This window comes from Hemitrygon akajei, chromosome 3, assembly GCF_048418815.1.
Source record: "Hemitrygon akajei chromosome 3, sHemAka1.3, whole genome shotgun sequence".
Lineage (NCBI taxonomy): Eukaryota > Metazoa > Chordata > Chondrichthyes > Myliobatiformes > Dasyatidae > Hemitrygon > Hemitrygon akajei.
The window spans coordinates 168597022-168613355 of record NC_133126.1 but is presented as its reverse complement, the minus strand read 5'-3'; the positions used below and the strand labels follow the sequence as shown (position 1 = coordinate 168613355).

Here is a 16334-nt window from a genome sequence, read left to right as displayed (position 1 = left end):
GCAAAGGGATTTGGGCGTCCTTGTGCAAGATAACCTAAAGGTTAACCTCCAGGTTGAGTCAGTGGTGAAGAAGGTGAATGCAATGTTGGCATTCATTTCTAGAGGTATAGAATATAAAAGCAGGGATGTGATGTTGAGGCTCTATAAGGCACTCGTGAGACCACATTTGGAGTATTGTGTGCAGTTTTGGCCTCCTTATTTTAGAAAGAATATACTGACATTGGAGAGGGTTCAGAGAAGATTCACGAGAATGATTCCAAGAATGAAAGACTTGCCATATGAGGAACATCTGGCAGTTCTTGGGCTATATTCCCTGGTGTTCAGGAGAATGAGGGAGAATATCATAGAAACATTCCAAACGTTAAAAGGCCTGAACAGATTAGATGTAGCAAAGTTATTTCCCATGGTAGGGGAGTCTAGGACAAGAGAGCACAACTTCAGGATTGAAGGACGTCCGTTTAGAACTGAGATGCGGAGAAATTACTTCAGTCAGACGGTGGTAAACCTGTGGAATTTGTTGCCATGAGTAGCTTTGGAGGCCGTCTTTGGGTGCATTGACGGCAGAGATTAGCCAGGGCATCAAAGGGAATGGGGAGAAGGCAGGGGAGTGGGGATGACTGGAAGAATTGGATCAGCCCATGATTGAATGATGGCACACTCAATGGGCTGAATGGCCTACTTCTGCTCCTATATCTTATGGTCTAATATATATATTTACTGTAACTCCATTTCTTTTCTCTATATTTATCATGAATTCACTGTGCTGCTGTAGTAAAGTTAACAAATTTCGTGACGTACGCTGGTGACATTAAATCTAATTCTGATGAGACATTGCCAAAACCTATTCTTCGGCCTTGTCTTCAATTCAACAAAACATTGTAACTGTTGACTTCCATTTTCACAAATTTGTGAATTTTCACGTTTTAATAATAGCTCAAGCTTCAGTTTAGTAGAACTATGCAACAGACTAAAATTTGTCAAATTGCTTAGATTTTTAATTTTTTTGCAAGTTCTTTCTATTTTATTTTTCTATGTAAGTTTAAGTAAGAATAAACAATATTCGATATAGAAAATAAAATAGTTGCAACACTTTTCAGGTACTTATTTCAATCCCATAAATAAATGGTTTGGTAACACAAAGTAAGTTATAAATGAGTTTTCTGTGTCTCAACTGCAACACTGGATCATGATTTGAAACTACTAAAATTATTCTGGTAATATATTAAATATAATTATTTGGTTAAAGAATTAAGTGTTGGGTTTAATAGTACTACACATTAGTTACTGCAGCAATGAAGGCCATGAGGATAATTAATCCAATGACAGGAATTTGATTGCCGTTAGGTTTTCAATAATCTCTAAATCATTTTCAGAAAGTTGAGATGGTGATGGTATCATTGTGCAACTTTGCACAAGGTAACTTGCAATGAATCTTGAAGAAGGGTCTTCGCCCCAACCATCAACTGTTTATAGATGCTGCCTGACCTGCTGAGTTCCTCCAGCATTTTGTGTGTTGCTTTGGATTTCCAGCATTTGCAGAATTTCTCAAGTTTACAATAAGAGGCCAGTACAAAGAGGATCTTTTTGAAGCATACCCAGTTAACACATGAAAAGAGACAGGGGCAGTCCTCAGTTAATGCCATTATACTGTGGCAGGAAAATAAACTAAAGGAACAAAATGTGCCTTTGGTCACTAGAACTAAATACATACTAAATAATTAGTTGCCCATTGTACTCCCCTCCTGGTATTAAACTGTTATTAAATAATAGAATACATTGATTTTAGGGGAAATACAAAAACACAAACAAAACCTCAACCACTGTAAAAGACTACAGAAGTTTTCAACACACAGAGAAACAATTTTTAAACCTTTTCTTTAAATGAAACTTGCAGATCTGTGTAGTGCAAAATGAATAGAACACAAGTGTAAGAAAACACATCCAACTTTCTCCAAGTCCAGAAAGAGTATATACATATATATTGACATAAGCATGTAAAACACAAACAAAAAAATCAATTACTATATTAAATTGTCCAATATACAGAATTTTGACATTTAATGCATACATGTTTATAGTCTCTACTGTTCAGATATAGAGCCCATTGCATAATGTTTCACTTTTTCTGAACTTTCATTTCCAAAACAAGGTAATCCAGTTTTAAAAAAAACTTAGCTTTGCTTACACAATTAAATCTAACACTAACAAAGTTTTTTTTTACATATTCCCAAAAATTACTTTTCAAGTACTTAGCTTTAGTTGCAGGCTTTTTCAATGCCTTGGTAAGCAGGTTCAGTCCCAAAAGCTGTTTTATTACTTCGTAGTCAAAACAATCATTTCTCAATCTACACTATTACTTCACCTGTGCATAGACAAATATTTGAACCCGTCCTTGTAACATTGTTAAAGCAGGAAGAGGGATCAAACCAATCTGTTCATACATTTAAATACTGTACTGGCATTATCCAATTCACCCAATAAATCAATAGTTACTTTGTTTAATTTTGTCCACATTCATATTTTTCACCAAATCAGCACTTGATTGGATAATCATCTGCCCTTTCTTATCAAGTGTAAAGTTCAGTTTAAAATATTGCAGGCATAAGAACATTTCAAAATTTTTTAGTTGTTTTATACAAAGACAGTTTCATTAATACAAATACAAAACCCAGTGCTGTAAATTTGAAGTTAGAACAGAAAACGCTGGAAAACCACACCAAGTCAGTGTTACAATATTTTGGGTAGATGTGTTTTTTTTGGATCTTCTAATCCTTTTTTAAAAAAATTTTTTTAGTGTAGGTTCATTATCAGTGATTGTTATTTAAAAAAACCGCATAAATCTGAAAACTACATTCTCCACACAAGCTGTTTGGCAAATAGCTTCTTCGGTCTCGGGGAAAAAAATTATCTGTGACTCATGACATCTGACACTGTGAAAAACACTGCAATTTATAAAAACAAAGCTAAACCATATTTTGTTACTAAGTGTATTATTCGGGACATAATAAAATAGTTCTGACTTACAAAATATTTTTGTAAACAAATTAATGATATATTTTCTGAGGAAGTGTTTTATTTCATTTTACTAATAAGACTTCTGTTAAAAGGGACAGAAGCTTATGGACCATAAATCAGTTGAATACTGTTGAGAAAGGCACCAGTGGTTGCACTTCCTGAGAAAGGTACAGTCACAAAGTTTTGTGCAAATCCATTACACAGTCGTTGGCCCCTTAACATTTTTTTTGCGTATGCTTTCAAAACACATTTGAACAGAAAGCAGAAAAAAGGTTTAAAAAATCCATCAGATAATTCAATTTTTGATGATGTGCTTCCAGTGTTGGAAAGTTACACATTTCTTCATATGATCTTCACAATTGGATTTTGTTCAATGAACTACCTGCTGATTCCAACATTTCCAAGGCAGAGCACATAGCACATCTTCAAATTGAGAATCAGAAACACTCTATTCAAATTGTAGGACTACAGTCAGGAACAAAAAAAATCAGAAACTAGAGAATAGTCAGGACCACCAAGTTAATGTGGCATTAACCATTACCAACTGCATAATATCCCACCATTGTAGCCTTGAACCACATCTGGGAACTTTAAATGAGCAGTCAGTGAAGTCAGCAATCAAAATTGAACTCAAATATTATTCCATTGCACCTCAGGTCTGTTTACCAACAAATTTTGTTGTCTAAAATTGTTATACTTTAAACAGAAATACAATGGAATTGAAAAAAAGAAAAGCACATGGATGGAAGATTAAGTATCTTAAGTCCGCAGTGCAAGAAGCACATTAAAAGGGAAGCTTGTCCTGTGGATTAAAACTTAAATGATTAATTGAAACACAAGTCATGATGTTCCTTTTTAAAACAGACTATCACCCTGATTGTACTTCTCCTTATAATACACTAACAATCACTAACTTGGATAAAATAAACATGTTCCTTATTCCATCTCAGTTTACAATTCCAAACAACCACAAGTGAACTCTAAGAATTCAGAAGCCACTTACTTTCTCAGAAATACCCCTAGCAATAAATTTTGGAGAAAAAAATATTCTATAAGAATGTGAAGTGGAAAATACAACAGTAGAAAAGTTGACTAATTTCCATTCATTATCTATTGTAAAGGCAAAGGAAAACTCATCTTAAATTATTTATAGAAAATATGGGAAGAATTTAGATTAAAAAATGTTCTGAAACAACCTAGATATGAAATCTGTTGTCATTAACTTCACATTGATAACTTTGACTGCATGAGGGCAAGAGTATCTGAAATATGTGTAATGAATTTAAAAGCTCAATTTTTACAGACTTAACTTAGAAAACCCAGGAAGAAACAACTTTACAATAACTTAAAGAACCTACAAACTTTGCCTTGAGTAAAATGTTATTGCTAACAAAGCCTGTACTAGCTAAAAACCAAATCAAATTTGCACTATAAAACCCATGTGAATTAAACAAAGTCATACGTTCTACATTGGCAAAAATGAGACTTCACATTCTTTATACAGATGTGTTCATTAGAAATCCTTTCTGGTAATTCCTGTTCCATTTAATAGATAGTAGGCATGGTGCAACCAGCTCAACAGCACCAACCAATACTATTTAAACTTTTATTAAAACCAACCATTTGGCCTCACCTTGTTTCCTGATTACTTCTTTAGCACCAACAGTTCTGTACTGCGTCAACTATTCTGTCGGAGTTGAGGAAATATCTTTATCTTCCAAGCAGCTCTTCTAGCTAAAGAGTTCAAGTGTTTGGATTAAGAAGAATGATCCTCAAACTATGGTTCTAGAATCTACAATTTACATGTGTATCTAACAATACAAGAGTGACAAGGTTTCTACACTGTGGCCAATCTTTCAACAAATATTATTTTTTTGCATGAAACATTTTTGGAATGCTGGCTTAGGCTTCTCCATTCTCCAGAAGAGGTCCTTATGTTAACCAACATATATCCTGTGAAAAATGACTGAATTAGGAAATCACAAATATTTAGTTATATCCATTTTACAAAAGCACGGTTTGATCAGCTACGCGGAGACATTCACATCCCTGAGTGAGATGGGGTTGGTCGTATCTGATGGTTTATCTTCAAGCAGTGTCATAACAGCAGCAGGGTTAGCACTGTGTGCAAAAATCTGTTGGATTGCTCTCCTCAAGTTTACATGCAGCCTGTTCTGTGTCAGGTAAAATGTCTCCATGGCAATAGCCTTCATGGTTCCAGCACACAGATCCTCATATAAAGGACCAGTATACATTCGTGAGGTCTAGAAAAGATGTAACACAAGAAGTTGGTGGGCTCCTTTTTTATCACATTAAATACAAAGACAATACATTTGCATACATTGGAAATAAATTTCAGCTTTTAGTACCAGCAGTTCACAGTATTAACTGAAAACATTAAGTAAGTTTTTTTGTTACCTAGTACTTAATAATTAACCGCTGCTTAAAAAAAACGAAAAGATTGTTAGGTAGCCCCTGAGGATCTTAAAGGGAAAGAGGAAAGTGGATGTACAGAGCAGATTCTGAAGAAAATTTTACAGCAATCTGTAATCTCATTAAACCCAGTGTGTGGGCCACCTAGTTTGACTGGTTTGGACCAGTCAGAGTTGAACAACATAAATATACAAGGCTAGGGGGCAGAAATCATAGAACAACATTGATTGTTGCCCTGGACTAGAGCCAGTAAGGTGACTTCGGTAGGTCAGGTGACCTTGAGCCAATGGGATGGAGACCCATGAGTGCCTTTTATTTGAGACAATAAAGGTTATTTCTCAGTAAATACAAATTCTCCCTGTGCCTCACTGGTCATTATTACAAGTGTTACGGATCCCTACAATACACCCTACAACCTACTGAAATTCAGGTCTAGGTTTCATGACCATAAAGTCCTCATTGAATTCCACTTAGTTCAAATATTCTATCTCAAAAGTTCCAAAACTTGAGAACAAATTACTTTGCAGCCTTCCATATTGATGCACATTATAGTCATTGATCTGAATGTAGTTCAACAGCATTCAAGAACAAAATCTTAAGTAATTTCAATAATTGGTTAATTATTGTATTAGGTTAATCCAAATCAATCGGAAGCTTAAAAAATGATGTCACTTACATGGTTTTCTAAAAATCGTCGTACTTTGTAAAAATCGGGTAAATAGTTATTTCTGACCACAATCTGTAACCACCTAATTCTTACTTCAGCATTCATTGAGTCGAGCAGTGCAGAGTAACTCTTTGATAGCTTCATCATGACTTCTGACAGTGCATAAAAGAGAAAATCTAGGCATTAACCAGAATGATTATCAGGCATTTCATTTTATATCACTAAGCAATATAAATGGAACAGGCAGACCTTAAGAAAGCAATTCTCTAAACAGGGCTTGGTCACTGTAAGCCTCCAGCTGTAAAGAAACAACTTTTAATGATTACATGGTAATGACTGAATGCAACCAATACCAGTTTAAATTCAGGACTGGCTGACCCTGAATCAAATTTTCAGCCAAAACTTCAGCATAATAGTAAAGTCAAAGCAAGGGATGTTTTACAAGTAATTCAAACAAAAATGTATGATTTTAATTTCTTGCACTGCTAAAATTCACAGTTTGCTGCTCAATATCCACACACTGGTGAGAATAGTATCAGCATTATCCAGCTATCCAAAACACACTGGAACAATGAATCAGTATGACTATTTGCGAACAGTTATAATCTTGCCAGTTATAAATCCTACCAGTTAGCCAATCTTTTATCCAGACTAGTATCTTTCCTGTAATACAATGGGCTCCTATCTGGATAAACAGCCTCATATGCTGCACCTTGTCAAAGGTTTCTGAAAGTCCAACTAAACAACATCCACTGACTCTCTGTCCTGCTTGTTATTTCCTCAAAGAATTCCAAAAAGTTTGTCATACAAGATTTCCTCTTAAGGAAACTATACTGACTTTGGCTGATTTTGTCATATGCCTCCAAATACCCTGAAACCTCATCCTTAAAAATAGTCTCCAACATCTTTCTAATCACTGAAGTTAGGCTAACTGGCCTATAATTTCCTTTCTTCTGCCTCCCTCCCTTCTGAAAGAGTGGAGTGACATTTCCAGTGGTTAGCAGCAAGGGGTAAAATCAAAATTTTAATCCATTATATTGAAGCTTCAAACTTCAGATTAAGCCTTTTCATTGAGATAGCCTATTAAATTGTTAATGCTAATACATGCCATAATTACTGAGCTGGATCTCACAACACAACGGAACAATTTGTTTAACTCTACTTCTTATCAACATATAAATGATAGGGCTTCCTAAATGCACCAAATAAAACTGCTCACAAGCAAATTTTATTCCGTTTTCTCTCCCCCACCCAATCAGCTGAATGCTCTGAACTTGAACTTCCTTATTATTTCAACTATGACAGATTTGTTTTGCACTAAAGCCATCAACATCTATGTCAAAACAAACAAAGCGTACAATAATATAACAATAATAATGAGTTATTCCACTTATTGTCATACCATGAGGCAATGGAGATCTGTCCAGGAGTTTGTCCAACAAATGGACTATTTGGAATGTTTTCCATTTGGATATATCAATGTCTGTAATATGGTTTCCATCAAGACTTTCTGAACTCCAGAGTTGGTAAAGAGTTTCCACCGGTTTTATCAAACTGGATCCCTGAGACAAGTCTGGTTCCAACAGTGGTGGCCCAGACGCATTCAGCCAGCGCTCAAACTCCAGTCCTAAAACCAAGGGAGAAAATACACTCTAGTTAAAACTAATATTTGATCAATCAACTTCTTAGTTGAAATCCATGCAATAATTTCTATCTTGATAAAATGGTCAGCAGTAATAAGAGTACAACTTACAGTATTTCAGTAATTTATTGGTTTTTTAAAATAGCAAAATATTATGAAAATAAACAAGACTGACCATTGCCAGTTCATACTATTTAGTTGCAGAAATTGGTTAGATAATAATTCTGCTTCAGCAGCAAAGTCTAACCTAGAATTAAAATAGCATTTCTCTTCTACTGTACAAACTAATCTCAGGTAAGTTACTTTCAATAAACTATGAGCAACTAAAAATCTCAGCTGATGCTATTTAAGTTTTTTTTACTTCAGTAACATTTTTGTACAGAGCTTAAATATATATTAATGATGGCTCTAATTGGGAGAGCAGCTTGTTTATCTATTTATGGTAAAACCTCATGCATAAATAGCATGTATGTGCAAATCACTGACTCAAATTCAAATGGCTGTCCTTTTTGGAAATTATTCTCTGCTGATACGAGTATGAAGCCCTTAGTTTAGCAACAGTACATAGTGCTCAGGAAAGGAAAACTGAATTCTGAAGTGCGAGGTACAAAGAGATTTATAGCATAGGTTGAAACTTGCAGCTTTATCTGCTGCATGTGATTCTCAAGAGTAGATCAGAACTGTAGATTTTCAGTAACCAAGTAGGAGGGAGCAGAGCTTGCTCCTTAGTAGTGCAATGGCTTCCCTAACTTGCCTAAGGGTAGGTTCCAATGTTTCAGTCAAAAGTCTTCCCAGCTAATGTCACAAACCATCATGCATGCACAGCACACTCCAGCTGGGATTCTTTCACAAATATGACACTGCAGTAATATGAGAGCAATAATCATATTGAATTTCACGATCTGAGATAGTGCACTAACCCATAAGAAAAGACAAGATATACTGTATAGCAATGTTTAAGTTATGTCACTATTTGCCTTCTACAAAAAAAAAATACTGGAAAACACAAATTGTGCACTCGATGTTATGCTATGTTGGTGATGGCACTGAGCAATGACACATAAAGACTCACAGGGCAGAGTCCACAATTTACAGGATGAGCAACTTTTCTACACTGTATAGTGCTGTTGTGTGTCCAAATTACAGGTAATTGTCACGTACCCCGTGACTGGGTTAAAGAACCAGCAGAAATGGAAAAACACTTTGGAGTCTAGTATTGCTATAAACTAATAGTGTTTATTAGTAACTACGCGATACAGTACTATAGAATGCAAATATATGAAACAGGTTAGCAATAATATATAGATATATATACAGAAGTGTGGAAATAGGAACCAAAACCAGGCTCTTTCAAACCTAGGGGTAAATGGATAGAGTCTTACGATAGTGAAGAGTTCAGTTCAGTTCGAGGTAGTTATTTGAGTAATGTTGGGGAGAGGGAGAGGGAGAGAGAGAGAGAGAGAGAGAGAGAGATATGATGCCGTCAATCTTCCCGTTGTCTTCCAAAGTCCTGTTGTGGTCACCGATGATGACCATATCACATACGACCGTTCTTCAGTGGTGGAACTATCACCCAGGCAAGGGTGGACACACAAATAATTCCCCACCGGTCGCACCTTTTCACACTGTGAGCCCCTGATCGATTTCCCCGAATCGATCCTCCAAAAACCCCACCTTCATGTGGGTGCACAAAGCTCATTCAGTGCCCACATTGCATGTCTCATGGTGTGTCTGTCTGTGTCCCAGCGGACCTGCTTTTTATCTCCACATGCTGGACACCGGCTGTCCATCAACCGGCTCCGCCCTGCTCTTTCTGCAGGAACCTTAACAAGCAGGCAAAGTGTCCTTGGGGAGAAGGTAAACAAGCTGGCAGAAGAAACCATAACATTAATCTTGTCTCTCTCTCTCTCTCATTTGCGCTGGATGCCTCCTCCCCCCCCCCCCCCCCCCCCACAATAGCAGCACAGTTCATAGGGTCAACTCTGGACCCCGTTTCAAGCTCGATTTGCCCATGACATAACAAAACAGCTTGCTTTCCTGAAAATGCATCAGAAACCTGCTCGACAGGTTGACTATTGTTGCTGATGTCTGAGGTTGGAAAGCTTGAGGTTACTGATCCTGAAACTAATGACAGTGCCATACAATAATAGTGTACTGCTTGCAGCATGCTGTGCATCCATTATATACTCCTTTAAATCTCACCATCTTTAGGCATCACTCATCTAATCATGAAGGAAATTAATAACTATTGTGCTCTGAGCCTGTTAACAGGCTTTTGAAGATCAACTCAACTGCCTGGTGTCCTTCCATACAGCTGAACAGGTGGATCAAGAGAATTCATTTGGGAGAACCTAGTGAGGCTTATAAAAACTGTTGTTAAATAAAGAACACTACTATAAAAAAAGCTCCTGAAAACTTCTAACTGCTAATTCAGTATTATTATCACAAGAGATCAAAGCAGAGGTCAATGCTAATGTGAGGCCCATTGGCTTGTGTATCATTAAACACAAGTGATTCTGCGGAAGCTGGAAATACAGAGTAACACATACAAATTGCTGGAGGAACACAGGAGTTCAGGCAGCATTTGTGGAAGTGAATAAACTGTCTATGTTTCGAGATGAGACTCTTCATCAGGACTGGAAAGGAAGGGGGAGGTAGCCAGAATAAGAAGGTGGGGTTAGGGAGGGAGTTCAAGCTGAAAGGTGACAGTGGAAATCAGGTTGGTGGAGGGGGGAGATGCAGTAAGAAGCTGAGAGATAATAGGTGGAAAGGGTAAAGGGCTGGAAAAGAAGGAATCTGATAGGACAGGATCGTGGGAGGTTTCTCTCATGTTCCACTCTCCTCTCCAATGTTACATGGTAGGTTCTGTGCAATCGAATGCAATCAAACATTGTTCACAGTTACTCAGAATAGTCTGAAGGATACTTAGAAAATTCTGTTCAAACATCTCACCAACCTTCCTTGCTGTCTACACATTTCTCCCTCAGCTCAGGAAAAAAGCCCAAGAAAAACTCCAGTAAATCACCTGCAACCACGCTTGTAAACTTGAACTTCTCCACGTAAGCCTAAGAAGGAAGTCATTAACATTAGCAAACTGAATTTTAAGTTAATTATTTGTACTTCATAGTAACTAATTATGTTTTTAGGGTCCGTTAGTGTGAGTGCGAACATACCACATTCCCCATTAAACCAAGGCTCTAAACCGCAGGATGAACTTCATGAATTTAATTCTGAGTTGTAAGAGGGACAAAAATGGCAGAAAAGATTTACTTTCAATAAATTAATTTACAAAAATCAGAAGACGTATTCATTTCTGGGAAAGAACAGTGGGTTTCAGCTTGAATTACCATTTTTTTAAAAAACAGAAATAGTCATAGAGAAGTACACCACAGAAACAGACCCTTTGGCTCATCTAGTCCATGCCAAAAACCAAATGAAATGGCCTGCTCCCAACACCAAGAACATAGCCCTCCATATTCCTAAGTTCCCCCTCATGTTCCCCTTAAACTTTTCACCTTTCACTCTTAACCCAAGGCCTCTGGAAAAAGTGGCCTACCCTACCACCCTACATCAGTGGAAAAAGCCTGCTTGCATTTACCCTATTTATACCCTTCAATATTTGTATACCTCTATCAAATCTCCTCTCAATCTTCTACATTCTAAAGAATACAGTCTTAATCTATTCAATCTATCATTAATATAGGTTTTCCAGACCTGGCAGCATACTTGTAGATTTTCTCTGCACTCTTTCAACCTTGTTTACATCTTTCCTGTAGATAGGTGACTAAAACTGTACACAATACACCAATGTCTTATACAACATCAACATCCCATCACCTGTACTCAATAGATTGATTTATGAAGGCCAATGTGCTAAATATTCTTTGCGACCCTATCTACCTGTGATGCTACTTTCAACGAATTATGGACCTATATTCCCAGATTCCTTTGTTCTACCACACTCATCAGTGCCCTACCATTCACTGTATAAGACCTACCCTGGTTGGTCCTACCAAAGTGCAAAACCTTGCACTTGTCTGCATTAAGTTCCATCTGCCATTTTCAGCCCATTTTTCCCGTTGATGCAGATCCTTCTGCAATCTACGATAGCCTTCCTTACTGTCCACTACACCCCCAATCCTGGAGTCATCCACAAATCTGCTGATCCAATTAACCACATTTTCATCCAGATCATTGATTTAGATGACAAACAACAAAGGACCCAACACCGATCCCTGAGGCACACCACTAGTCACAGACCTCTATCATCACTCTCTGGCTTCTCCCACAAAGCCAATGTCTAATCCAATTTACTGCCTCATCCTGAATGAACAATCTTGACCAGCCTCCCACATGGGACCTTGTCAAATGACTCACTAAAATCCATGTAGTCAACATCCACTGCCTTGTCTTTATCCACTTTCCTGGTAACTTCCTCAAAAAACTCTATGTTTGGTTAGACATGACATGCCATACACAAAGCCATGCTGACTATCCATAATCAGTCCATGTCAATCCAAAAACTTAAATATCTAGTCCTTTGGAATACCTTCCAATAACTTTCCCACAACTGATGTCAGACTCACTGACTTAAAATTTCCTGGTTTCTGTTTAAAGCCTCTTTTAAACAGTGGAACAGTGACTATCCTCCAGTCATCTGGTACCTCTCATGTCACTAAGGCTGCTTTAAATATCTCTGCTAGGGCCCCGGTACTTGCCTCCTGTAGCATCCAAGGGAACACTTTGTCAGGCCCAGACAATTTATCCACCCTGATTTGCCTCAGGATAGCAAACACCTCCTCCTCTGTAATCTATACAGGGTCCATGAAGTTGATGCCACTTTACCTCAACTCTACAGACTCTGTATCCATTTCCCCAGTAAATACAGATGCAAAGAATGTATTTAAGATCTCCCATATCTATTTTGGCTCCACACATAGATTACTATCCTGGTCTTCCAGGAGGCTAATTTTTTCCCTAGCAATCCTTTTGCTCTTAACATACCTGTAGAAGCCCTTGGGATTCCCCTTCACCTTGTCTGTTAGAGCAACTCTTCATACCTTCTTTTAGCTCTCCTGATTTTTTACTTAACTGTTCTCTGACATTTCTTATACTCCATTAAGCACCTCATTTGTTCCTACTTGCCTATATCTACTATGTATTCCCTTTTCTTTCTTAACCAGGGCCTCAATATCTCTTGAAAATCAAAGTTCCCTATACTTGTTATCTTTACCTTTTGTTCTCAAAGGTACATGCAAGTTTTGTATACTCAAAATTTCATTTCTGAAGGCCTCCCACTTTCCACATTATACCTTTACTGGAAACAGCCTGTCCCAGTCCACACTTGCCAAATAATTTCCGATGCCATCAAAATTGGCCTTTCTCCAATTTAAAATCTCAACCTGTGGACCAGACCTATCTCTTTGCATATTTACTTTGAAACTAATGGCATTGTGGTCACTGGATGCAAGGAGTTCCCCTACACAAACTTCTGTCACCTGCCATATCTCATTCCCTAGTAGTATATCCAGTATCGCAAGCTCTCTGATTGGGACTTCTCTGTCCCGAGGAAGGAAACTTTCATGAACACGTTTGGCAAATTCTATCCCCATCTAGCTTTTCTACAGTACGGGATTCTCAGCCAGTACGTGGAAAGTTAAAATGACCTACAATAACAACATTATGCTTCTTGCAACAGTCTGCAATCTCTTTACAAATTTGTTCCTCTAAATCCCCAGGACTGTTGGGTGGTCTGTAATATAGCCCCATTAACATGGTCATACCTTTATTTCAATCATGCTATTAAATCATGTCTGAAGCACATTTTTCCTTAATGATTATTACTAATAATTAAGACTTTTGACTGCACTCTAGTTCATTACTGTAATGTGGGGATGAGATTTGTGTAGAAAAAGCTGAGTCTGGGAGCTGGACGGAAGTCAAGCCATAGATGAATGCCAGAAACTCCAAAAGTGGGAGTAGTCTAGCCCACTGAGGTCAGATACAGCTGATTCCACAGTATCAAAATTTAGGTGAAACTAACACAAAAGATAATATAACAGTAACAGTGCTTCTTTTGTGGGAGGGATTGCCCTCAGCAGCTCAATTTCCTGAAGGGTTCCGCTTCTCAGTAAGGTCACGGAACAAAGCGGTCCATATAAATCATACACCTGTGCATATAAAATGCATCTCTGAATCAAGGATTATGACATTCCATTGGACAATGCAGTTTTCTGTTAATATTGCAGTGTTTGATGTAAATGAGATGATGCAGTTGCTAACATGTTTTCATTTAATTAACATAAAGTAGGCTTTAAAAGTAAAATTTAAGATTAAACAAGTTGCTTAACTTACTCTAAGGAAAGAGTCAAAGCACTTTGTATCACCACAGAGCTGTGACAGGTAGTATACAAAGCAAAATCCCTTTTCATAGGTGAAGAGATTCATCAGACTGCTGGGATTGACTCCTGTATGGGTATATGGAAGAAATATTACATGTACCCATCTTTGATCACCAAAACATTTTACAAGTAATTGTCTTTGACTTCTTTTGGTCTAATGACTCCATTTCCTTCACACTGCATGCTAATTCATAGAAGCTTTCTGCACTCGGTTATATAAAAAACTGATCTACAATTCCACCTACTTTAATTCAGGTTACAAACTTCAGCTTACAGCAGTAGTAACACTAACTTGTCATAATAAAATAAAAAATAAATCCAAGCATTATGAGGAAATTCCATCTGATCAAGGATTAAAATCTACTGAAGATTTCATCCACAACTATTCAAGCTTTCAACTGGGAGTAAAGGAGATGAGAGTTAAGCATTCGGATGACAACCTATCCATACAGTTGGTGCTGCTTTATCATGATGGAGATGCTATTCGCCTCCTCCAGCACGTTGGTCTGTCCTTCCAGCTAATCAAAAATCTTTTATAAGGAACTTTATTGGTATTGTTCCAGGATTTTCAGGCACCTATTGTAGGTGGTCCATTACTCAGTTCCATACAATAATGTAGGAAGGACAAATCAACACGTACAAAAGCTGGTTGAACTCAGCAGGTCGGGCATCATCCGTTGAAATGAGCAGTCAACAGATGCTGCCCGACTTGCTGAGTTCATCCAGCTTTTGTACATGTTGATTTAACCACAGCATCTGCAGTGTACTTTGTGTTCAATGTAGGAAGGACGACTGCTCTATAGACCAAAAGTTTTGTTTGAACCTGTAGGTCACAGTCTTCAAAGACTCTTTTCCTTAGTCTTGCATAGGCTCCACCAGCCCTACACAGGTGGTCATTAATCTCTGAGGCAATGTCATCCCTTGAGGAGAGGATGCTGCCTGTTGAAGGAAGGTCAGTGAGCCCCTAGTGGGCAAACAAAATGCTTCAAAGATGATGTCAAAATCAGCCTGAAGGAATTCAACATTACATTTAAAAACTGGAAAGGCATTGCACTCAAGACACATCTGAAGAAAATCTGTCCAAGAGGGAGCTACATTGAGAGCAACCTCCACTGTGGCAGAGAACAAGTGGCACCTGCAAACTGAGAGACTGATCAATCAAAAACCCAGTCACTAACCACTGCCGCCACTTACTCTTGCTCACACTGCACCAGAATATGCGAATCCTGGATCGGCCTCAACGGCTACCTGAGGACCCACCAATAGACAACCCCTTAGGAGAACATCATACTCAGCTCGAGAGATTTCACTACTACTATTCAAGTCTAAAGAATCTACCAAGCAAATTTATTACATAATATAATCTATCATTATTCACAATACCTAGACTGAAAGTGCCATATCATACTTCACAGAAACTGGCAAATACTAGAGAACTTCTGTGGAAAAAAAATCAGTTATACTTTGATATCAAAGAGAGGATTTAGTTTACTTAGTCAATGGAGCAGATTTCATTTTAGTTGCAAAGAGAGGTAACATGGATACCTGGCTCAAATTTCACTTGTAGCCTGCTGACCGGACTCTCATCTCCGAGCAGTTTCAGCTGACGATGTAGTGCTTCTAGTCGGAAAGTGGTTTCAAGACAAGTAAAAGCAGCCCCTGAAAGTAAAACAAAACAGTATTTTTTTCTCTACCTAAAAAATAGCTGTTTTCTTGGTGCTAAAATTTGAATTCTCTGCATCTGGCATCATTCTTTTGAATGGGTGGACAGAGCTAGAGCCCATCCTTGCATTGTGCCACTTGGAGACATACATTGGCTAACCACTTGTCTTTTAAATGTCAGTCTATAGGACAGTACACACTCACATTTTGACATGACTTACAGCATGGACTAGTGTATGATATGCATGTGAATGAAGAGTGCCCCTACGTGTACAGATAAATGGCTTATTCGTTAACAGTGCTCTGTGTCAAAAAGCATAACATTTCAATTTCCTTTGTATTTAAAAGGAAATCATCTTTGAAGCAGAAAATGAAGGTAATCATATTTATCTTGGAAACAAAATGTTGTGAATTTTAAATCTCAGAAAAACATGAAGGTGCTGCTTCATAATGCAACACTTTCAATAAGAGCATTTGCCATTGTGTTCCTTGCCAGCCTGCTACAAAGACGCCC

The 16334-nt window shown here is 37.7% G+C and overlaps 1 protein-coding gene across 2 annotated transcripts in view; it reads right to left on the bottom strand.

The window, feature by feature from the left end:
• Positions 1–1956: 1956 nt before the first annotated feature.
• rnpepl1 (arginyl aminopeptidase like 1) overlaps positions 1957–16334 on the bottom strand; it is a 60348-nt gene continuing 45970 nt past the window's right edge. Inside the window, exons 6-11 of one of the 2 annotated variants that reach the window (XM_073041262.1) lie at positions 15704–15817; positions 14112–14224; positions 10714–10822; positions 7518–7742; positions 6125–6267; positions 1957–5279 (exon numbers count right to left, since the gene is read on the bottom strand). In XM_073041262.1, coding sequence (XP_072897363.1) covers positions 5043–5279; positions 6125–6267; positions 7518–7742; positions 10714–10822; positions 14112–14224; positions 15704–15817 — 941 coding nt within the window. In that variant the 3' untranslated portion in view covers positions 1957–5042. The remainder of the gene's footprint in view (positions 5280–6124; positions 6268–7517; positions 7743–10713; positions 10823–14111; positions 14225–15703; positions 15818–16334) is intronic. The other variant, XM_073041263.1, reaches the window with a different exon arrangement.